Raw genomic sequence first — 24,070 nt, forward strand, 5'->3', positions numbered from 1 at the left:
TTTAAAGAGAAGTGGTTTATATGGGTGTTAAAGAGTATTTTGAATTTAAACCAAGAAGCCATCTGCAAAATTAGAGCCTAGACCTTTTTGCACAAAAAGTCCTGAAAGCCTCTAAACTCAAGAAAACAGAAGAAAATAGAGCTGCCTGGAAATCTGTACTGTGTGAAGCTATTTGTTTTTGACATCCTTATTTAGAGCATGTAATTTGCTGTCTTTTTTTTCCCCAGATTCAACTCCATTCCTTCCTCTCTTTGTGTAAAAGCTTTTCATTCATGTAGAATTGGTCTCTTGAAATCCCAATGGAGTGCAGATGTTTTCTGTACAGCAAAATTCTGCTCTTATACAGAAAATTCATTGCATTAGGACTGTTCGCAAAAGCAGAAAACATTCTAGGGGTTTAATTCTAAAAAGCACAAAAGTGCTTATTTCTGCGTTTTCACTCAAATAATGCTCACAGTAAACTGCACAAATTGAAATAAGTCAGTTATTTTACATCAAAGTCACAACTTTGAAATACTTTCTTCTTGAGGTATGACCAAAGCTAAAAATAAAGTATTGGTGTTGTCCACCATTGTGTTTCCTTCTTTAATAAAATTGTAAAATATTTTGTTTTAATCTTCGCACAGATTCCCATGTCCAAATATTTCTGTCATCCAACAGTATATGGCTCACAGAAATATGAAACCAAAGCAATATCTAAATAATAATTTGAGCACCTGTAAAGATGGAGGTGGGAAATTTAAGTGTGGCTCCAGTATAGTTGAGAGAGGCAATTGGATTCAAAGGAAGCAGGATGTATCTATAAGGGCAGAATGGGCAATGGATAAAAATACAGAAAGCTAAACTGCAATACAGCGAGCACATAAAGACTTTTTCAAGATCATTTTTATATTAACCTATTGGCCAGAGAAGTGATTTGCACTATATGACTGACAGTTTAATATCAACTCCAATGCACATTCCAATATTATGTATTCAGATTTCTTAACTCGTTTGGCTTTCAGCTAATAAAACAGATTAAAATAAAAAAACTTTCTTCTGAATTTTAACAACAGTCTGCCATTCTTACAAAGAGAAGTTTCCACTGCTGGAGGGCTGAGTCACATAAGCTTGAACACTTTGCTTTGCCTTCTATCTGCTTATCTTCTGTAAGCTGGTTTGCAAATGTATAAACTTTCTGTGGTACATAGTAAAAAATAGAGGTAAGTGATATTTAATAGGCTCATTATAAGACACATTCACCTGTGCTGTGCATTTCTCAGAATTTAAACTTGGACTGTTTCAATTTTCTCTGACTGCAGAGGCAAGTAATATTAGCCATGAGTCTCGTATTGGTCTAGCTGAGAGTCTGGAATCAGAGAAGAAGACAGTTATACCACTTGTGGTCGTATCAGCCCTGACTTTTATCTGTCTAGTGATTCTTGTGGGTATTCTCATTTACTGGAGGTAAGTCGTATTTTGGTTGATCATTTTTTCAGTTCTAAAGAGGTATGATTTGAAAAATGTGATGGGCATTATTGAGCTGGTTTACAGGAGGGAGTCTGGATCATATCTCTTACCTTGCCTTCATATTGCTCAGTGTCATAAAAATGACAAAATAAAGTGTTTCTGTCCAAAATACTCAGATGCATTTTTTTTTTTTTTTGCAGAGGGTTTAACCACTACAAATAGTTTATTCCCATATTGATAGACCTTAGTAAACAATAACTCTTGACTGATGTCTAGAAACAGTGCACTGAGAAAAATAAGAGGGAGAAAAAAAATAGACATCATGGCATGGGACTATTTACTATCTTTCCAATCCTTTACCCATTAAAAAAGGTAGTTATCAATTTAGAATGAGAATCTATTGTCCTCAACAGGACTGTGTAAATAAGCAATTCATATGGCACTGTAGGAGTGTGCTGATGCTGTGTGGAAGACAGAAAGGGGGTAGTTTAATGATACTACAATAGTGTAACTGTTTGAAGATCACTTCCTGAGCAGCTCTTAGGATGCTTTGTGATTTAAAAGTCATTCTACTTTGTGATTCTGACAAGCTAAAATTAGCTCTGGTCTTTCAAAGCTTTAGTGGATAACTTTAGTGGATGTGTTTCATGTGCACATGTGCTCAGGTTTCCTCATGGATGTGTTTCTCTGTGACTTGATAAATTGGTAAGCCAGTAAAAAAAGAAAAAGTAGGATAAAGGGAATTGATGGTTATTAGAAGTCATTACAACATAATCAGTAAGAGCAAAAAACTGTGTCCACACTGTGAAATAAAACAGATCAGCTAGCATGGCACAGATCTCTTCCACAGCTGAAATTACTTCCTTCAGAGAGGATAAAAAGAGTGGCTGCATTCACATTGCTAACTGGGGATGGCCTCTGCCTTGTGCTAACCCCAAACTGTGTCTAGCATTGTGTGAAATACTGCAAGTTGGCCTGAACTAAAAATGCAACAGGAACCTTGTCAGCCACATGGCAGTATGTGGCAATGCTCAAGGCTTTGGCGCTCTCTCACTGGTTCTAGTTAAAGTCAGTCTTCCTAGAGACATGCCTGCTTGAGCTCTCAAAACCCTTGCACAGCCCTAAGACTTTCTCAAGTGTATAGATTGTCAGGGAGGAAATGCCACGGTGGGGCCGCAAGGGGGAAATAAATTGCAAAAACTTCTATTTCAGTGATTGTCAGGAACCTGATCCTGCTTCCACTGTGCTAACACATAAACTAGCAGCCAGGAACAGGACTTTGTTCTTACAGGGACTGTACAAAGAATTGGGAGGACAGGCCCAAAGATCTTCTTTCAGATGCCTCCAGAACCTGTTTTTCTTCTTCCTTCATCCCAAATAATCCTTAATCTAAAATGAAAAAAAAATGGTGAAGAACCATTACTTTTGGCCTTTTCCAAACTACTGACTACTGTAATCTCTAGGCTGTGATGTCAGGATTATGCTTACTGACTTTTCTTCTAGTCTTCTGGCACTAGTTTTCTGTCAGCCTATCAGGGTGTTGTCCCTCATGGGGACAGAACTCATTCCATCCCTGACCAGTCTAGGCTGGAGAAATTGAGTTCAAGCATCCTTTGTTCCAGGCAAGTGTACTAGTGAGTCAGACAGCCTTTGCCATGATTAAAGACACTTGATGATGAACCTTGAGAAAGATTTCTTCTGCTTTTCAATGTAGTAGTTAATTGCCATAATAATTGCAAAAGTCATTTCTTAGTTTATGCTTAGTTGGATAACTCTGTTCTCCATCCCTGGATTTCCAGCTAACCACCTGCATTCTGAGAATCGTTTTTTGGTCATTCATGTTATGCAACATGATTGTTCATATTCAACTTCCAAAGGGTTTCATCCCTGATGCTGAGCAGTATTTGAAATCTCTTCTATTTGCTAAAGAAGGCCATGCATTTAAAGACCCAGATTGTACAATGCAGTTCTAGTAATCCTACACGTTACAAGCTTGTTTTTGTCAAATAACATTGTGTTCATTTTGTACTCTTTCTCTGGGAATGAACAATTCAGTAAAACAGGTCTTTCAAAATGAAACAAAAATCCCGTTAGCAAGAATATCTTCTTGCCTTGAGTCTAATCTTTTCTGTATTTCTTGTGTACTACAAAATAAAATACGGAGCTCTTTTATTGTTAATCCTCAAAATTCTCTTGGCATTATGATAACACCAGTAACTGTTTCTTATTTCAGGGGAATGCAACATAAAGACTATGCATCGTAGATAGGACTTTACAGCCCTCTTTCAAAGATGCCAAAACATTCACCTCTTATTAAAGACTGGAAAAAAATCAGAATATTTTCATTTCTATGTAGATTTCATTAAGCCTGGAAAATATTAGTAGAAACTCTGTAAGATTTTTCTAATGGATTTAGTTTGTTTTGAAATAATTGCTTTTAGATGTTAATGTTTCTTTTTATATTGCACTTTTTTCCCCTAATTTTGGCCGATTATTTTCACTTATTAAAGTTCATAAAAACATTTAGATTTACAAGAAGTTATTCTATATTTCTTTTGCAGCGGTAGTCCAGAAAAACCATTGGTCTATCTCAGCTGGTCACATGAATGAATAATGCTTTGGTTGTTCCCACTATTAGCTCCTTCTTAGAATATTCAAAAGGTGTGTTATTTGGTTTAAAACCAAATAGCTACCAAGAGCAACAAGTTCCAGTCTCTCAAGGTTAAAGAAAGACAAAATTATTTATTTCTTCACTTTAATGATTTCTATCAGAAAAATAATTCTGTACCATCTGTTGTTTGGGTTTTGGTTTTAGGTTTTTTTTAAATGAAATTGTTAATCAGCGCTTGAGGAAATTCCTCAATCTCTTCACTATCTCATTAGGCACAATTTAAATCTTTTTTTGATAGATATTTATTTCTCTGACAGGGATTAAAACTTCTAATGGCAATATTGTCTAAAGATTGAATAATTACCAGTAGGAAAATACACAATTTTAACTACTCTGGTTTTGTGTATCTTTTTTAATTCAAGCAATTTTCAAGCAATGTAATTTTCCTTTCATTTCTTCAGCATGATTAAGATTACAGTGGAATAAACAAGGAGATTCTTTGCCCTGTTTAGTGGCCTTGCTGTCCAGATAGACTTTTTAAAATAGCTTTAGAGAGAATTTTCTGTCCACATCTAGAGTCTATCCATTTCTTTCACTTTTTGTCTACTTTCTGAGTTCTTGCAGCAGAGATGTGGCAGGAATATCTGAATGTACTTGCTCTCTTCTTTTCTTGATGGCTTCATCATTACTATTTTGCCTAATTATTCATATTTGTGCAGATCAGCTTTTATAATGTTTATTGTAGGAAGAGCTTGGAGAATAGTAACATGGTAACAGCTATCAGTGGGCCTTGTACAATTCAAAATTCTTTTTCAACAAACATGTGAATTGTGGTAAAAGACCAGCTCTGATGACGTGAACCACAAACTGCTAATGCACTTCCAGGTCTATTTGCGTCTGTAGACATACTGAGCATCAGCTGCCTGTCATGCAGCCTGTTAGACATTTCATGATAACAACACTTCAGAAATTACCAAGCTGATGACAGACAACACCCTGAGTAGTTATTTGATTTTTAAATTTCCTCTACTGCCTTATATAAATTGAACCATACCTGTCAGAGAATGTTCATTTTCTTAGCCATGATTTGATCTAAAGCCTTGAGTCCTATGATAAGTTTATGGGAACAGAGTTGAGAACCTTCTCTGAGGATCGTTAAGCTTGGGCATGCAGAAACACTTAAACTAGATTTAAATATACAGAGGCCCCACTCATCCATCCATAAAGGAAAAACTTTTCAACAGTGACCCATGTCATAAATAAGTCTTAATAAAATCTGACAATTAAAATTCCACTTGACAAATGCATAAAAATTAATTGCAGCTATTTAAAAAATGAATAATTAGCATCCATTGAGGATCCACTTATAAATACTTTGGTTTCACCACATCTTTAAATTATCTTTACATTTTAAAAAATCTAGTAAGTGTTTGAGGATACCTACTGGCAGATAATCCTTGAGCTAAAAGGCACTGAAGTTTTCAGGGAAAGAAGGAATTATGCCTCTAAGACCACTCTGCATGAGCAGGAGAAGCACAAACACATCCTGTCACAGATGGCTCTGACTTGCAGAGCTCAGCTCCCGTGCCGAGTCCCCAGGCAGGATCTCTCTGCACACACACCCAGTCCCATGAGCACAGGGTGCTGTGCTCCCTGCCAGCCTCAGCGCCAGTCCCAGGGCAGAAACCAGGGCACTTTTGGGTCCAGGGGCCCAAATGCTTGGAAATCCATGTCCCCCACAGTCTGAGGCTTAGCCCTGTAGTCTTCTGTAGCTGCCATTGAACTGTTCATTCAGATCCAGTATCCCTGCTGTCAGACTGAAGTGCTGCTGTACAGATCCAGACGCTGTAATTAATTCAGTGGTTTAGCACTGCCCCCATATATAAAGTGTGTGTTTGAACAAGTGCAGAGTCTAAATTACAAATTACAGTTTTAGGTTGGAGATCTAAGTGCTGAAATGAAAGGTGTAAATTAAATAATCAGGTTATTGAGTGATGGGACCTTTGTCTGGAAGTTTGAAATAGTCATCACTTTTTTCATTAACAACAAGTGATAATTAACAAGATGTGAGTATTAACATTAGGTTTAGTCATGAAGGCTTTCAGTGCTGATGCAGAAGCAGATGGAGTGCCTATTTATGAGTCTTATTACAGGTTAAGTCAACTGCTATGAATTTGTCTCCTGAATGTGCTAAGGGTGTAATTTATTTTCAGCCACAATTAATTTTTAAAGATTAAAAATACATTGGCTCAGTGAGGGATAATGAGTGTATGGCATAATATGAAGACATTTTAAGTGCAGCTTTAGATGTGAAAGTCATTATGCTAATTAAATTCTTTAGAGCTCAATCTTTTCTCAAGCAAATAGGTGACAACGTTAGTCCATAAACCTTACATCTGATGATTGTTCACAAGCAGTAGACGTTTGGGGGAAAGACAGTTTTTGGGTTTGGAGCTGTCACATTGGACTGCTTGGCATGTTTGGTTGGTGCAGTTTTTAATAAACACAATACAGCATTTGCTGTGCCCAGCAGACAGGGCCAGACTTTCCAAAGTGTTTAATGATTTGAAAACTTGGAGACTTGCCTGTGTCTCACAGGTATTTCACACACAGTTCTGATTCAAGTTTTGTGCTAGCATGGACACAGCCTCTCTCACCTCAGCAGCCACTACCTCTGATGCTAGAGACTCTAAAATTTAGAAGGGTGTTCCCAGGTTCCTCCAGAGTGGGTTCTTGGTCTGCATCCATAATTGCCATTTCTATGTAAAACCACATACATAACAGATAGTATTGCTCCAATTACCTCATGCAAAGTCAAAGTTTCTCTGTGAACATCACAAATACACTTTTAGAGAATTCTAGCTGGACTTCAAATTTCATTGTCATGTGAGTTACCAGAACTATTTTGCATGTCTCAGTTTTCTCTTTTATGTAGCGGTCTGCTTTTTCTTGTGTTTTGAGAATCTGTATTGTACCCGGAAAGAAAATTCTCAACACATTCTGAGAACATGGGCATGTTTCCCAGAGGCTTAATTCAAATAAGCTTACCAAAGTCTTTATTATCTATATTAATGGTTCTGGAAAGAATGAAAACAGCCACATATTCCCTATCTATTTCTCAAAGTATCTTCAAAATTTATTTCTGTTCATAGCAACTATATGAGGCTTTTTATGACTGCAGCAATACTGGAATGGAATTCTGCCGTTTTTATGACTGCAGTGATACAGAATTTAAAATAACAGTGATTACACAAAGTAATAATCTACAATAGCTGCAGCCAACAGATCTGAAGAAGCCGAATCTTGTAAATATAAAATGAGATTAGTATTTTCATGAGGCATATATTTATTTTTAAATTTAATGATTATTAATAATATTTCCGAGAGATTAAATGACCCAAAGTTAAGATTGTTATTAGCGTGTCTAATCATATGGAAATTTTTTAATTAAAGAGGCTTTGCAATGCTTACAGCAGCAGTTAGTTATTCATTCCTTTGAATAGCTTGAATTCTTAACAGATGCTATTCCTATTATCTTCACATCTGGATTATAGCACAGATACAAATAACATTGTGAGTCATAGTTAACGTTGGTTCCATTTGCATTCATACTTCAATGTTTTTGCAGCAAAGCTAGCATCTCCTGGAGTTCGAAATCCCTGGTTCTGTCTGTCAGCTTTGGGAAGTCCTCCTTGGTTAAGCTGTCCCTCAGTGCTGCAATTACATATGAAAAGTTGTTTAGCCCCAGTCACAGCAGCTCTAGAGCCGCTGTTTTGGCAGTTACATGTTGCTTTTATTGCATTTCCATGTCTGCAGTAGCATCTATCAATGAATTACCAGAACATTGCTCCATCTTCAGGCTAGCATCATCACATGAAAGGGCACAGTAATTATTTAAGGGAATTTGGATAAGTAAGGAAGACAGTGATGTTTTTTTGTACTTGGAGTACACAGCATCTACAGTAGCTCCTGATGCAGAGTTTTTCTTTCAGCTGTCACTATGTCTGATGTGTGCTCTATCTTCTGCCTCTGGTATAAGTAAAGATGCATGAACTATGTATTATGCTGAGGTAATGGAGTATCTTCATGTTGTATGCATAATTTGGTGATGTGCTGGGGGAATATTTATATTGTAGTAGTAGTATTTGACACTCCATGAAAATTGGTTTTCAAAACCATGACTTTTCTTTCTGACTCAATAATGCCAGAATTCTAAATCATCTCAGATAATGTTTTGGTTGTTTCCTTTTTTTCAAATTTTTGTATATTTATTCCTCTCTAGGAAATGTTTCCAGACTGCTCATTTTTATTTAGAAGATAATACATCACCTCGAGTGATTTCTGGTCCCCCAGCTCCAATCTTCCCAGTCTCAGGTATTTCTGGCAACTGTTCTGTGGATCGGTGTTAACTGTTGGAAGATGCTGCTTTATATGTGTCAATGAGAATTCTTCAAATACTATAACATCTGTAAACCAGAGATTTGTAACCTCTTGTACAAATCTGTGTAAACAGGTACACTTGATATTGGCAGATTTGTGTTATTAATGGTCTCTTCTGTAGGTAACTCAGAAGAGAAATATCTTCAGTTTACAGTGTTGCCTCAAGGATACTCTGTGCTTTGTAGCAATCCTAAGTGTAGCCTCCCTAGAGTGGCTGCTCATGTAGCCATCTGAGCTACACTAAATAGCTCTAGAGAATTACACCAGCAACAGCAGATTCTGTTGTATTTCTGCCTCTAATTGGATTTGTCACCTGTGTATAGAACATGTCCTATTCTTTTACCAGCAGGATGAGGATGTGCCTCATCGTCTGCATTTCACTTGCAATTACAGCGTGTTCTTATACTTACATATTTTACTAGCATAATTACTATGGTATAACTATGTGAACCTCTCATTAAAATAATACAGAAGTTCAGAATATTATTAGCATCTTCTGATTCTATATCCACCACATTTATTTGGGGAAACTGTTTCCTTTCTTTTCTCAAAGAGTATCGCAGGAGCACATGCAGCCTTCCAGTTTTTTCAGTCTGTGTAGAATGAAATAGATTAATTTCATTCGTCTACTTAAACCCACAATCATTTAATTCTGAAGCAGATCCTAAGCCACATTCTCACCTATGAGACAAGGTTATCTTGTTCCACAAGTAATGTTTTTGTAAACTATGCTATTATACAAGGTGATGGATTTTCGTGGAATGACTAAAGGAAGAAAATCAGCCCTTGTGTGAATTACTGGTAAACACAAATAAATCCCAAACATTGATCTTCCATTGTAACTGAATTTTAGACATCTTTAAATGCATCTTGTATGGATTGAGGCTATTAGGAGATGCATAACCTTTTACTAAATGGTTCAAAAGCAGAGCTATGGCTTGATTTCAGAAAACATGATTATATAAGAAAAAGCAACAATCTTAGGAAATCTCTGCCTTAACTCTCCATCATTAACTGTATTGAACTACAACTGTATCATTTTCTTACAAATTTTCCTGACCAACTCACCTTGGGGGGAAAGTGTTTTCCATTTCATAATTGCACTTACAGTTATTCTGAGTGCCTAAAATGCATGTTTTGAAACTGGAGGTTTTCCTTCTGAAATGGTGATAAATACTAAAGAGAAATCTTTTTTTCTCAGTGACTGGAGATAGATAGCATATTTTATGGAAAAAACTGCAAGCACTGAGGAAATAGTTTTATTTTGCATGCAACAGATGTCAAGTGAACAGTTATTCTGTTTTCTATTGCACAAATGTTTCAACAATGTAATTTTACAATTGCATCTAATTACAATATAATACTAGAAAAGAGTGTAAGGCAGGAAGAGTGTTTTGCAACTGCTAAGTTTAATTCTTATGGCTGTGACCAAAAGTACACTCCACAGATGTCATTATATATTAAGTTTTCCTTCCATAGAATTATATATTAAATTTTCCTTCCTTTCATTGGCAGAGATAGGAGATCTGCAGTTATTCAAAGAAAATGCCATGGCTCTTCACAGCACAATTCAAAGATGCATTTAAATAGTAATGAATTACAGGGTAGGATTCAGATCCACTATCAAACTCTAAGTAGTTTGAAGTGATACTTGCCATCCAGATATAAAATACATTCCTGGGTTCAGAAGTGATTGAATTGGGAGATTTGCACAGGCAAGAAAACAAAACCTAAGATTTATTTCTCCATTAGTGTACTCACTCTTTGGGTCATTTGCCTTCCCTTTTGGGTTTGTGTTTGCATACCATTAGGATAAACACTTCATGCCAGGTTTCATCTCCAAAGTGTGAAGATTGTGTTACACATTTGTTAAGCTTCTCTTAGGTTTGACTGGATAAATTCACTTTTTGTATTCAGATCCAGTCATATAAGTGGGAGACCAGATGGATCTTAGTACAAATCAACAAATTCTTGGTAACTGAAAGCTAAAATTATTAGGTGGGCTAAATACTGAACATCTGTTGATGTGAAAAACAGGTCCTTGTTCAATGTTTCTGACGTTTTGTTCACATATGAAATGGTGATGAAATTACAGATTGTGAAATAAACATATTTTTAAACCATGAAAGGCTTTTAAAAAAAACCCGACAAAATCATTCTTTGGAACCAAATCTCAGTGAAATAATGTCATCCTTTAGCAGATAATTGGCAAACAGATGACTTTGTTTACACAGCATATTTGCCGTAAAGAGAAGATTAAAAGTTCCAAAGGTTTCTGATGTTATTTCTGATGCATATTCTACGCAAGTGTTTTTTGTATTTGTCGAAAGTAAAATGGAGATGTTACTTCAATCATATTTATTCCTCGAGAGTGTAGATGTTTTCTTTGAGAGTAGCCAAAAAGTCTTAAACATAAATCTTTCATTTAAAACTTGAAGTATGAATCCTGATGTGAAAATCTGTGGTCAGTACTGCCATGATCAGACATAAGATTATTATCAATAGGTAATCATAGAATCACAAAGAGAGCTGGGAGAAAATTCTGTATGGAAGGTATTCACTGGTGCAATAAAAGATGAAAATTAATTGTGTTTCTTTTGGATGCCAATGGAAACATGCAAGTGTCAGTTAATGTGAAAATACTGGCATAATGCTGCTTTAATTTAGTAGGCTTGGGACTATGGGGCTCCAAGTTCCAGTGCAGCACTAATCAGCGTGGAGCACCCAGACAACTCTGCCTAATCATTCCTACTTTATCAGTATTGTTCAGAGCTGTGCTCTCTCCTTTTGAACATCTTGCAGCAAAGAGTTAATCCTCCCATGTCTCCTTGAATTCACAGGGAATTTTGTGCGTTCTTCTATTTACAGACAAGCTTAGCATCTTGCAGAATCAGCTCCTTGATTTGGGGGGCTTACAGACAGAGCAAGACCTAGCTCTAAGACCATTTTCATTATCTTCTTTCCAAATAATAATTTAGAAATGTACATGTGTTAGGTAACTATTCTAGGAATGATAATGGCATCAAAGGATGTCGTATTTTTTTGGGAGTTGTGTATCCAAAGTTCATGCCAAGAATTTTATTTCAGGATGTTTTGTGGATTGCCTACATATGAACTTCATTATATGTCACTGGCTTTTTATTCTTCATAAATATATTTTTTGTCTTTTCCCACCCCTAAGATGATGTTGGAGCAATTCCAATAAAGCATTTTCCCAAACATGTTGCAGATTTACATGCAAGTAATGGTTTTTCTGAAGAATTTGAGGTATGGCTCTATGATGTCATCTTTTTATTAGCACATTCAAATAATGTTAAGTTTAAATGCCTGCAAACAAAAACTGGGGCATTACATTCTGACTTGGGCACCAATTTCATGAATGCATGTAAATGTGAGTGATTTGATGCATAAAGCCTAAGGAGATTCCTAAAATCAAGACTGGAATACAAATGGGAATGTTTGTTATTGTGATAAAATACTGAATAACTGTGTGAATAAACTGTGCAAAGGTAGTGCAATGTATATGGTTTATCAGATATAGTGATAGATCTAAATATTTTCCAATACTAATGAAAATTGAATTTTGCTGAAGCTATTCATATTTGCTTGTTCCATTTACAGAGAAAATAAAATGGAAGTAATAATGAGTACAAGTGGCAAGATTTCTGATTAACAGGGGAGCTAATGTAGTCTTCATATGTGGTAGTGAAAGTTTTACAGTTCCTTTCCTAAAGTATATGGTTCATAAGAGGTATTTCAAAATGTTGAAACATATGCTCTAATCTATGATGTTACTATCACCATGTGTAATTAAGGATCTTCACTGTTTTTCCCACTCGTGTATTGCAATCACTTTAAATATGGATATGTTCTAACTTAATTCACATAGGCATTAAAACCCCAAATACCTAATTAAAGCTGTGCCATTAGCAATTTTTACAAGAGATTTCTAATAAAATCAGTCAGTTGGGATGGAAATAACTATTTTAGCAGATCTATATTAGGGTAAAATACAATAGTAATATTCCTTTTGCAAAAACAATAATGAAAGTAAAAATGCACAGTTTTCCATCTTCAGGTTTTACTTTTGTTTCCCCAGCCAATGTATTGTGATCCAGTGGACCAAAAACTCCATGTCCTTCACATAACCTTCTTCATCAGCATTTCTTCTTGAATTCATTTAACATTCAGAATATCCATTTGACTGTGGGACCAAATTTGTAAATACTTGTGAATGTCCAGTACATATTCATATATTACACATGTGCATATGCACTGATGGAACAGGACTCCAGCTTGATGAGCTATTAATAAGAGCAGATGTTGAAGGACTGTATGTAAATACAATGGATACAAAATTCTTTCAGTATTAGTCAGTGCAGCAGTACAGAAATCTGATTGTTCATTCTAAATTGATCTTTTCCTACAATTTTAGTTTTCCTAAATTACGGCAGTGATCTAAAGACCAAATATAGTGCTTGTCTCTGAGCTACAGCTGCAGCATCTGAAATATTTCATGCTAGAAAAAAATCAGTGTCCTCATCATTTGTTGAAGATCTTTTTTGGCTTTATGAACTACTCCAGAAGTAGTGTTCAGTTCTTTACTGACAGAGAACTTAAAAGATTGGGAAAAACTGAAATGTTGTCTTTGCAGAGTTAGCATATATTTGAAGAGTACAAGGGTGGTTCAGATTTTTTGGGGGGGGGAGTAGCAGATTTTTTGGGGGGGTAGCAAGTTTTTTTTTCTATTACTACAAAATAACTAATTTAAAATCTAATTTTTAAACTAAGAACAATGTTTCACAAATGTATTTAAGTAGATTAAGGTGATTGACATTAAAATGAATTCTAAAGAGTGTTGGGAAACACCGTTAGTACTTTTAGTGATGGCAATTTATTTACTGTTTAAAAGTGTGGACCTTATAAATGCTTGAGTTTCCTGTCAGCTAAAGTAATCAATAAAATGAATTAATTTTGTGATTCTTACAGACTTTGCGCCTGTCTTGTCAAGCCTGTGTCTCTCTTTATAAAATTGTTGGCTTCACTGTGAGACTGCTGGCAGCCTGAGTGAGGGCTGTAGCTCTGTCTTTCCCCAGAGTGCTGTGAGGCTGGCTGAACTGCACACAGTCCTGCTCCAGTGGAGGTTTTGCAGCTGAATGCAAAAACAGCAAAAGCATTCCTCAGGGAAACTAATGCATTTATAAGGACACATAAAAATTCCAGTGAACTGTTACATATATAGATAATCTGGCTAAAGTCTGTGATGTTGCTCATATGTACAAGTTTTCACTGGCTTAAGGTCTAACATTAAAGATAGGAAAAGAGATGCCAGTGTTTTAATTGGGAAAATTACCTCTTGTTCCCTTTAGGAATTATGTCAGAAATATTCAGTTTTGTTGTTATTATGGATATATTGCATGACCATAACTGTTTTCCATATAGTAAATGTAATTTATATAAACACTTATCCATTTGTTCTGTGCTGTGGAATTTGATTTTTTTTACTTTTTTTGCATTCATTCCCTCATTAGACACTGAAAGAGTTTTATCAGGTAAGGAATTATTTCACTGCAATTTTTTTAGCAATGAAGTAGTTGTAAAATATCATAGATAATTGGGTATAAGGTTGTGGTTCTTTTCATGCTTGCTTACAATATTTAAAGACATTTTATGTACCTTAATAGTTAGTAAAGTGTGATATACTTTTTTTTCAGGAAATCCAGAGCTGTACTGTAGATCTAGGTATTACATCAGACAGCTCTAATCATCCTGACAACAAGAATAAGAATCGATACATAAACATTGTTGCTTGTAAGTAAAGGCATCACTTGTTGTTTTGTGTGAGAAATCATTATAAACTAGTACAAATTTATATGTTATTAGGAGGAGTAAAAATACTTCTACACTGAAAGCTCCAGCTATTGATCAGCAAAGTGCTCCTTGGAGAGGAGTTAGCATCAGATTTCACATATCTTCAAGTTAGTCCTCTGACATTCTGCTGCTTTGGTGAGCATGTGTGAGCAAGATACATTTGTGTGTTCTGCAATGACCCAAAGGGAGTTGGGAGATTTCATTATAATGCCATTAGAAAGCCAAAGAAGCTTTGATTGTCAAAATTAATCCATCTTTGCTTTAGAATTATGGTGATTTATTGTCTCTATGAGCTTCAAAATCCCTAGATATATTTACTGTCAAATATAAACATAAATGTTCTGGTTTTATGTTGTGTTATGCCTGGCAACAATTTAATACAACAGCTTCATTAGCCAGTACACTTGTTTGCCCATTGCATCACTCTCCCAGATTTTTCTTCTCTGAAACACATCTATTCAGTTTTGTTAATCTCTTTTTCAAGCTATTTCCTCTGGAGTTTTGATCATTTGGTGGCTCAATACTTTTTTTTTTAACTCTCTACAGCATTTCAACTTTGTTCTGATTACAAGAAAGCTCTAAATTAAATATATCTTCAGTATTCAGTGTCACTAAAGCTTAATAAAAAAAGTCAGAACGGAGCCAGGTGTCAGGCAGAAGAAAATGTAAACCAGCAACAAGAAATGCAAATCTCTCTGGCTAAAGATGTCTCTAAAGGGACAAAAACTCAGGGATTTTCCTTTGCCACTGTGTTTTGTATCTGATCATACAAAAGGTGCTAGCCCAGGGGTTGTTTTATTAAAAAGCAGTGTAGAGGCAGGTTAGGGCAGCTGAAGTAGCAAGAATTGTCCTCTATAAGTGACTCAAGTGTAGTTCTGACAATCAGAGCAGGCTACAGAACACTTCAGCTCCCCCTGATGTAGTTACTGCTGACTCTTCAGATGACCAGCATTTTCAAAGTCCATTGCTCTCCAGAGTCCACTCTTTTAACTTGGAATTAAAGTTCCTAAACACTGGTGCCTGCTGTCATTTTGAGACATCCCACTGTGCAGATTTGGCATTCATGACACAGGATTTTCAGAAGACCTGGACACCTTTACAAGCAGCAGCTAAAGGCTATAGGGGAAGCATGTCATAGTGACTAAAATGACCCCAGGTGCTGCTGTTCAGGCCACTAGATTCTGAATCCCTTCAAACTTTGGGTTCATTTCTTTATTTTTCCACAAGTTAGAATTTTTATCTGCTTCATACCTAAGGAGAGGATGTTTGCCTATGTGATTGTTACTGTATTGGCCTTCTGTACTGTAAAAATGCATTTCATTATTTTTATAAGGAAGAATTTAATGCTTTCCAAAAATTACCTATTTTCTCCCTTGTTTTACTGCAGATGATCATACTAGGGTTAAATTAGCACAGCTTGCTGAAAAGGATGGAAAACTGACTGATTACATTAATGCAAACTACGTTGATGTAAGTGCCTTTTTCTATCCATTGGCCTATTGATCTGTCAGCCTTTTCTGTAAAAAAATGTGTATGGAGATGAATAGATTTAATTCCAAAAAAGTATCACAATATTACAGATTCTGTGAAAAAACTTTTGCAGTTTAAGTTAAGCCTACCAAGTTAAAGCCAAGGTAAAATGCCAATTCTTTCTTGAATCCATCTTGATATTGTAGCAGCTGCAGCTTAACAAGGGGCATTTTTAAAGAAAAAATGTCCTTCATATCTGAGTCATTTTAGAAGTATATCTCATCTGAGTGGTTAATTCTCCCATCTGAGGTAATCTCATGAGAGGAAGATGCCATTTGGCTCACAGCCTTACCAAGATACCATTACCAGTTTTCATTACATAATTATTTACATGTGAATGATCATGATCCATTTTTTAAACCACTTTTGCAACGCATGTCTGTGTGTCTCATAATCACCATCATGTCAATGTTCTGCCTAAACATGGGCATTTGAACATACATATCCTATTTGTTGGAATGATAAACATTGGCATAACAGTTGTATTCCTATGTCATTTGATACCACAGGGTTTCCACAACCTCAAGAGTTAAAAATTTAAAAGCACTTAAAAGTTTTTCAGAGTCTTCAAAAAATACATGAAATGTCATGTACACCTCCCAAACTCCTTTTGCTCATGGACAGTGATTTGACAAGTGTCATTTCTTTTATTTCAATTTAGGGCTACAACAAGCCAAAAGCCTACATTGCAGCTCAAGGGCCTCTAAAATCAACAGCAGAAGATTTCTGGAGAATGATATGGGAACATAACGTGGAAGTTATTGTGATGATAACTAATCTCATTGAGAAAGGAAGGGTATGAGTACTGTTGTCTGTTTTTTACTTCTCTAATGTTGGTAAATCTACCTGTAGCAAATTCCCATCTTTCTTTTTAAGATCTGGTTTAGTCAATTATTGAGCAAAAAGCAATAGTTTGTAGTAGTTGCCTGTACCTGGATTGGCTACAGAAGTATACAGTTGAGGATTTGTAGCATGAAACTAAAGAACATATTCAATAAATCTTGAAAATACCATGTTCTAACCACAAAAAAAAAAAAAAAAAAAAAAAAAAAAAAAAAAAAAAAAAAAAAAAAAAAAAAAAAAAAAAACAAAAATAAAAAAAAAAAAAATCCCTGTTAACATCCCGTGGTACTCACAGTTCTTTTCCTACTACGTGACTGGACACACATTTGTCCAGTGAGACCAAATGAGGTCGAATGCCACCACAGGGTGTGTGTTTCTCTGATTTTGTGATGGGAGTATACCTGTACCCTGGGGTCACATGAGGGGACATTGCATTACACTTGCCACACACTGGCAGCAATGCCTAAAATGAGTGCAAATATTATCATACAACCTATAAGGCATCTCTCAGGTGATACAGACACAGTAATTTCAGATGAGGGCTGACTGGGAGTACCACTTCATTTGTAACACCATGATATAAACAAGCACTCTTCTAATACTCTTAGAGAAGGCTGTATGACTGCCCAGCCAAAAGGCTGGACATATCACAGCTCTCTCCTGTGCATTCTAGCCTTACACAGGCTCACTCTTACCCTCTCCTCCAGATATACTCTGCCCATAGTATAAACTATTCAGAAGCCACATACGACTCTAGACTTGGATGTATTCCTGTATTTCCTATAGATCATGTTTTTTTATTTAGGTTTTATTGTGTCTATAGAATGGAAAATTCCACAATATTGGACCCTCTTAACTCTGATAGTATGATTTAAACCTCTCTTTTTGAGTTTTCCAAATAAAGAGCGTATTTGAACAGCTATCCCTCTACAGCACAAAATAATTGTTATTTGTTCTGCACAGAAGATCATGTCTATAATAAACTGGGTATATTGATGGTCCCAATACAGTTTCATGCTTTACTCTGCTCTTAAATTTGAACATTTCAGCTTACTATTTTGACATTTTACAGGTTTTTTTCTCTATTATTTAAAGAGAAATTTTCTAACGGAGAAAATTTCTTTCTAACAGAGAAAATGTGACCAGTACTGGCCTGCTGAAGGTAGTGAAGAATATGGGAACTTCTTGGTTACTCAGAAGAGTGTTCATGTACTTGCCTATTACACTGTGAGGAATTTTACTCTTAGAAACACCAAGATCAAAAAGGTTTGTGACATCCTAAAAACACAAGTAGGCAAAAGGAAGTGTTAAAAGATGCTCAGAATATTTTTAAGGCAGTTGACAACTCTTTTCTGTTGTATATGTGAAGCTGAATCCTATAGATCTCAGCCAGCCAAAATGCTTGTGAGCCTTAGTTAATTTGACCAGATAAACTCAGAAAATTGTAGGACTGTCAGGGGAAGAGCAGTGATCACACTGGAGAGCTGATGTGGACTTTGACTGCCTGGGTAGCAGGATGATACATTTTCAGAAAGAGCAACTTGAAGAAAATGTGATATGAGTTAAATTATCCACCTCATCTCTCCGTTTTCCTTTTGTAAAGAAAGGTGAATACACACTTTGTTTTATTGTAACCAGAACCAGCATGATCTCAGCTCAGCAGGGTGATGTTAGCTACTTTGAGGAGAATACTGAAAATTTATTCCAGCCACATAAATGTCTGAGACATCTAGCCTCTCACCCTCCCTGCATAATTAATACATAATGTTTGGCATTTACTATCAATTAATTTATTCTGCCTATTTTAGGAACCAATCTCTGAATGAGGTGACCTGCTTTCTGAAGGCATCCCTGCCTCTGAGTTGCCATGGAGGAAGGGAGCTTAGAAAAGCAGCCTGCACAAGGCTCCTTACCTTGTAGATCAATAAAGCTGGGTGAGATGAATCCTACTCCTTCTGTTCACTCAGCAGAGGAGCAGAGTGGCAGGAAGAGCTGGTGACTCTTGAGAGCAGCTGTAATTTGTTACCCTCCAGTGTTCTTAATCTTTCTCTATGGCTTTCTGAGACAGTGTCAGGTCATTTTTCCACTCAGTGAGCAAGCTGGTAAGACAGAACCCCTGGTCCTTCCCCTTCTCTTTGGAGGCTGGGATATTCAGAGCCACATGGCATGCTTTGAACTAAACAGGGATAGCACTAGTTCAACAACTATCAGGTATGGAAATAAAATGAAGGAAGATGTGGGCTGCTTACATGTGGAATTTTTTTTTTGTTGCAGGGCTCCCAGAAAGGGAGGTCCAGCGGCCGCATAGTGACTCAGTACCACTATACCCAGTGGCCTGACATGGGTGTTCCAGAATATTCCCTGCCCGTTCTCACCTTCGTGCGGAAGGCATCGCAGGCGAAGCGCCATGCTGTGGGGCCTGTTGTGGTTCATTGCAGGTGTGCTTTCTAGTGCTGTAAGGTTCACCCCACTTTTGTTTTGCAGAAGAAAAGAATTTCTCAGTGGTGGGTTAAGCAAAATTTCACCCTTGCATTTAACGATTCCTGATGGAGTAAGATTAACTTCTTAGCTGATATTCTTATCTGATATTTCTCTCCTTCATAAGGCCAACTAATCAATTGTGCCACTTCTGTAAATCTGTAAATCTCCATAAACAAGATGATGCTGCTGCTCTGCACTATGTTCTTTTTTTTTTTTTTTTTGGCTAAACTACTTTTACTTCTATTTTTTCACATTTCTGTACTGCTATCTTGAATGCTATGAGCTTACCAGATACACATGTGGGGATAAATGTTTCATTTCTGCAAATATATTGTTAGGATGCTTTTGGCTCATGCTTTCTTTGGTGCAGGGATACTCTGTAATCCTAAGAGGAGCTATGTGCACAAGAGAAGACTCTCTCTATTCCTGGCTGAACTACAACTCTGCTGTTTTTAACATTCTCTGGGCTCTAGGAGTCATTTGCAATGGAGGAGCGTTCTGGGGAACGGTTGAGGTCTGCATGTGCCGCAGTGTGCAGGCAGGTGCTCTGTCAGTGCTCTCTGAAACTGGCAGCTCAGGGAAAATTGGTTAAAAAGGGTTTGTAGGGCCTGGAATGACTTCACAATGCCCATGAAGGACCAGGTTATTGTAAAATATATAAGCAGGTTCTGGTTTTCCACTGTAGTACCTCACCTTTGATGGAACATTTGGAAAGAGAACCTCCTCATGAATTCTGTCCTTCTGGAGCTGACACTGAGAAAGCCAACAGGTAAAGTCACCTCACAAATGCTGCAAATGAAGATATTTTATCTGTGGGACAATCTAATCTGACTGACATCTGTTTTTATCTTGGAAAATGAAAATTCCATATCTTGTTTTTCTGCTGCTATTTACATCCTGGCTGTTCTTGGGAAATTCAAAATTTCAAATCTGATATTGCTGAGATATTGGCAATACATTAGGAGTCAATTAAATTGAGTTTTTAAGAAGTGAACAGTGGTAAGTTGTGTGGCTTCAGTCAGACCTCTCCCTTGGCTCACAGGTATAACTCCCCTCTGTCTGTAGGCAATTTTGTGCAGGTTTTAGCTAACTGACCCCATGCACTATGGACTTTCAAAGGAATCATCTCATTTTTGAAATATAAATTTGATTTATATTTACAGGCTATATGGAAGACACAAATGATGAGATTCATAAAATTTATTTTAGCTATTTTTATTTGGTACTTTTCATGTCTTGTCTTTCATAACAAGTACAGATGGTGTCTGGTAATCTTTGTCCTTCTTTGTGTCTAACAGGGTATTAACAACCTGGACCTTTGGGTTTCATACCATACTTATTTAGACAGTTTATTACAGCAATCTGATCTCAGTCTACCTATGCTCTGTGCCCCCTCTGTGGCAGAAATGAGATGACTGAATTAGCATGTATGGACTGAGCTGGATCTGCCCACAGGGGACCATGCAGACCCAGCACAGTGCTGCTCTCAAGTTACATGTACAGTATACATAATGTTCCTTCATATCTTAGAGGGGAATTACAGCTGATTATTTCCCATATACTGCTAGATAACAAAAACTGATGTCTTGACCCTGTACTTCCTACCCAGATATTTTATAAACAAAAAAGTTTTTCTCTAATTTTATGATACAGCTGATTTTATACTATGTTAATCAGAGTTCATAACAGGAATGAGTTGATTAACACTTTCTTCTCCATTTCCCATTTTTAAAAAGGTTTTAAAAAATTGCTTGCCATCTTAACTTTGTCTAAGGAGCACTAAGCTTTTTTCTTTTACAGATATACTCTCAACAGTTCTGCCATTTCCTGGGGTTTACCTTTAAAATCTCTTGTACTGTAGTGGGTTGCATAATGCAACTTTTGCTTTAAAGTGGGGTTTCAACATAGAAGGATTTGAATATATTTTGTATGTCCAAGTGCTGACATATACCACCTGATGTAGATATACTTGGCAAAGTATCCTAAGGAGTATCAAGGCTGAAAATTGCAGACCTACAGGAAATCCCTTAGTACTATTTCAGCCAATAATTTAAAAACCATTTAAGAAAATAATCTTTAGGTCTCTTCTTGTACAAAGAAAAAGATTACTATCAGCCTTGGACCTTTAACAAAGTATTTCATAGAATTCATTTTGTAGAGGAAAATCTTCCGTATGCAGCAGTTTGTTGAAAAAGCTGTGTGTATGGAAAAGTTCTTTACATTAGTGTTTTATTTCGGGCTCAAGACCGTTTTTTTGTTTTATAGTGCTGGTGTTGGAAGGACAGGCACATACATAGTGTTAGACAGCATGCTGCAGCAAATCCAGCATGAAGGGACAGTCAACATATTTGGATTCTTAAAACACATACGTACCCAAAGGAACTACTTGGTGCAGACTGAGGTAAGAATAAAATATAAATAGCATGATACTATTACAAACTTTGTGTTTGCAGGAGGAGATATAATGCAATCCTCTTGCTGGCACCACCAGACAGACAGAAACCAGTCACCAGACTAGATTTTCCATTTTGCTTCCCTTGATTTTATAGACATCCTTCTAGGCACACTGAGAGCAGTGCATTAGAAATTACCTTTCCTTGGGCTCTTGTCTGTTTATTAAGGAGGACTCAGAAGGAATCCTGTATAAATCATGCTTCCTACAGCAGTGCTTTCTTGGCAGGACTTGTATTTTTGTCATGGAGCTTTGTGAGGAAGCACCATTGTCAGGCATTCAGATCTTCACTGAACCTCATCAAACAGTTTATATTAGGCAATAAAATATGCTGGAAAAGCTATTTCAGACAGAAAATTATATATAGGTGCTTTAAACTGAAGATTATATATAGAATATTGAAAGACCAAGAAAAAACAATAAGGGCAACAGCAGGGCATTTGAAAGTCTATTTCAGGTTTCAAGAACAGGTGGTTAGATTCCCCAGTGCCTTTCAATAGAAAAAAAAAGTTAATCAACAGCTAGGGTGCTTGTTCCAAAGGATGTGAGAGAGAAAATAGAGAATAGCAGTAGGAACCAGGGGTAGGACTGGCTTTAAAATTTTACTCAAGGCTGTGCTTGCCTTTTACCTCTATTCTGTTAACATGAGATATCACAGGTAGCGAGGATTTGGTATTAAATCATACCAAATTACATAAATATATGTGTATGTATGTATTGCAAGTGTAATTGTCAATTGTGCTTGTAATGTGTGTACTGTCACTGCAGAGGGACAGCCTTTGCTATAAAGGATCACATTTGAGAAAACCCCTGTGAAAAAATACTGACCACATCAGAAGTGGCAGTTTAACCAGAGGTATCCAGGGGAATCTGAAAGTCATGAGAGCTCAGATGTTTGGTTTGTTTTCCTAGGAGCAGTACATCTTCATTCATGATGCATTGGTGGAAGCGATACTCAGTAAAGAAACAGAAGTCCCTGAGACTCACATTCATGCCTACGTTAATGCTCTCTTGATACCTGGACCAACAGGAAAGACCAGACTGGAGAAACAATTCAAGGTGAGTTCTCTGAGATAGTTGTGTGAAAATCTTTGGGCTTGTAAACCTGAATGACTTAAAAGTAGGTATCTCAACACAACTTTCATCTGCTTTCTCTACCTAAAATTTAACTGAGCCTAAATTAAGATTAAATTCATCAAATGAATGCAGTCAACTGGGACAGAATTATTGGCATACTCTTTAACAAGGAATCTACCAAAAAAATCCACAAAAAAGAGATCATGAGAAATAGGACAGTAAGTAGATTGTGGAAAATTTAACTACATGTCTTTGCAGGTAGATCTCAAAGGTAAAGCAGCAGTCTGGAAATATACCATTCTGGCAAATATGTCAGACTTCACCTTCAAAGATATGGTTATTGATCTAGGGTTCAAGAATAATTTGAACTGCTAAGAACAGTGAAGAAAAATATTCTGGTGACGTGTTAAGTAATTTAGACAGATTACTAGATCTTAACTAAAGTTAAGAGAGACAGCAAACCTGCAATATAGGCACCGTTCTGTTTAATGCAGCTTATGAGGGAATAGCTTTTCTGCAGTTACCTGACTTTTTTTTAACTTCATTGTTTCAGTTACTGAGCCAGTCTAACACACAGCAGTGTGATTATTCAACTGCACTCAAACAGTGTAACAGAGAAAAGAACCGAACCTCATCTATCATTCCTGGTAAGCTTCTTCAAATCCTCAACAAGAGCTGAAGACATCTGCATTAGTTTGGAGCAATGTTCTGTAGAGAACATTACAGCGAAGAAGTGAATTATGAATTACACACATTAAAACCAAAATAGATGGCTGGATAGCACTTTGTCCCAGTTGATGAAGCCCAGTGTTATAATTACTGTGAGATGTGAGATAATTGCTATAATATTATAAGAGTCATTGCAACATGCTTGTGAATTCATAACTTTTTTTACAGTGGAAAGATCTAGAGTGGGTATCTCATCACTATCTGGTGAAGGCACAGACTACATCAATGCTTCCTATATTATGGTAAGTCAGTTAATATATTGGTGAAAAACAATGAACAGCTGTTTACAGAGCTGCCATTTGGCTGATTTAGGGCGGCACAGTCCTGATTTTGAAAGCTCCTTTCTTCCATTATTCATTCTTCCTGAAAGAGTTCTCTCCCCCAGGAAGTACTATTGCCATTATTACTGGCTTTAAGTTTGGCTAAGTGCATTGCGTTTTAACAATCTGTAGAAACAGAAATCACATCATAGTATTAAAAACTGGTAAATCTAAATGCTTTATAGAAAGATTTTTTGAGATGAACTAAATGTCTAAATGTGTTAACTAATAAGTTAATTTTTAATGGCTGTATTGTGATTAGTCTTC

General features: G+C 36.5%; 1 protein-coding gene across 6 annotated transcripts in view; it reads left to right on the forward strand.

The window, feature by feature from the left end:
- Window positions 1–24,070, forward strand: part of PTPRZ1 (protein tyrosine phosphatase receptor type Z1) — a 131,391-nt gene that overhangs the window by 103,111 nt on the left and 4,210 nt on the right. For 2 of the 6 annotated variants that reach the window (XM_031056898.1, XM_031056901.1), the window contains exons 13-26: window positions 1,302–1,446; window positions 8,343–8,434; window positions 11,682–11,767; window positions 14,032–14,052; window positions 14,215–14,311; window positions 15,759–15,841; window positions 16,563–16,697; window positions 17,876–18,010; window positions 19,019–19,182; window positions 19,911–19,994; window positions 21,491–21,626; window positions 22,590–22,736; window positions 23,308–23,401; window positions 23,652–23,725. In XM_031056898.1, coding sequence (XP_030912758.1) covers window positions 1,302–1,446; window positions 8,343–8,434; window positions 11,682–11,767; window positions 14,032–14,052; window positions 14,215–14,311; window positions 15,759–15,841; window positions 16,563–16,697; window positions 17,876–18,010; window positions 19,019–19,182; window positions 19,911–19,994; window positions 21,491–21,626; window positions 22,590–22,736; window positions 23,308–23,401; window positions 23,652–23,725 — 1,493 coding nt within the window. The remainder of the gene's footprint in view (window positions 1–1,301; window positions 1,447–8,342; window positions 8,435–11,681; window positions 11,768–14,031; window positions 14,053–14,214; window positions 14,312–15,758; window positions 15,842–16,562; window positions 16,698–17,875; window positions 18,011–19,018; window positions 19,183–19,910; window positions 19,995–21,490; window positions 21,627–22,589; window positions 22,737–23,307; window positions 23,402–23,651; window positions 23,726–24,070) is intronic. The other 4 variants (XM_031056902.1, XM_005420906.1, XM_031056900.1 and 1 more) reach the window with 3 other exon arrangements.

The sequence above is a fragment of the Geospiza fortis genome, unplaced genomic scaffold (genome assembly GCF_000277835.1).
Source record: "Geospiza fortis unplaced genomic scaffold, GeoFor_1.0 scaffold195, whole genome shotgun sequence".
NCBI lineage: Eukaryota > Metazoa > Chordata > Aves > Passeriformes > Thraupidae > Geospiza > Geospiza fortis.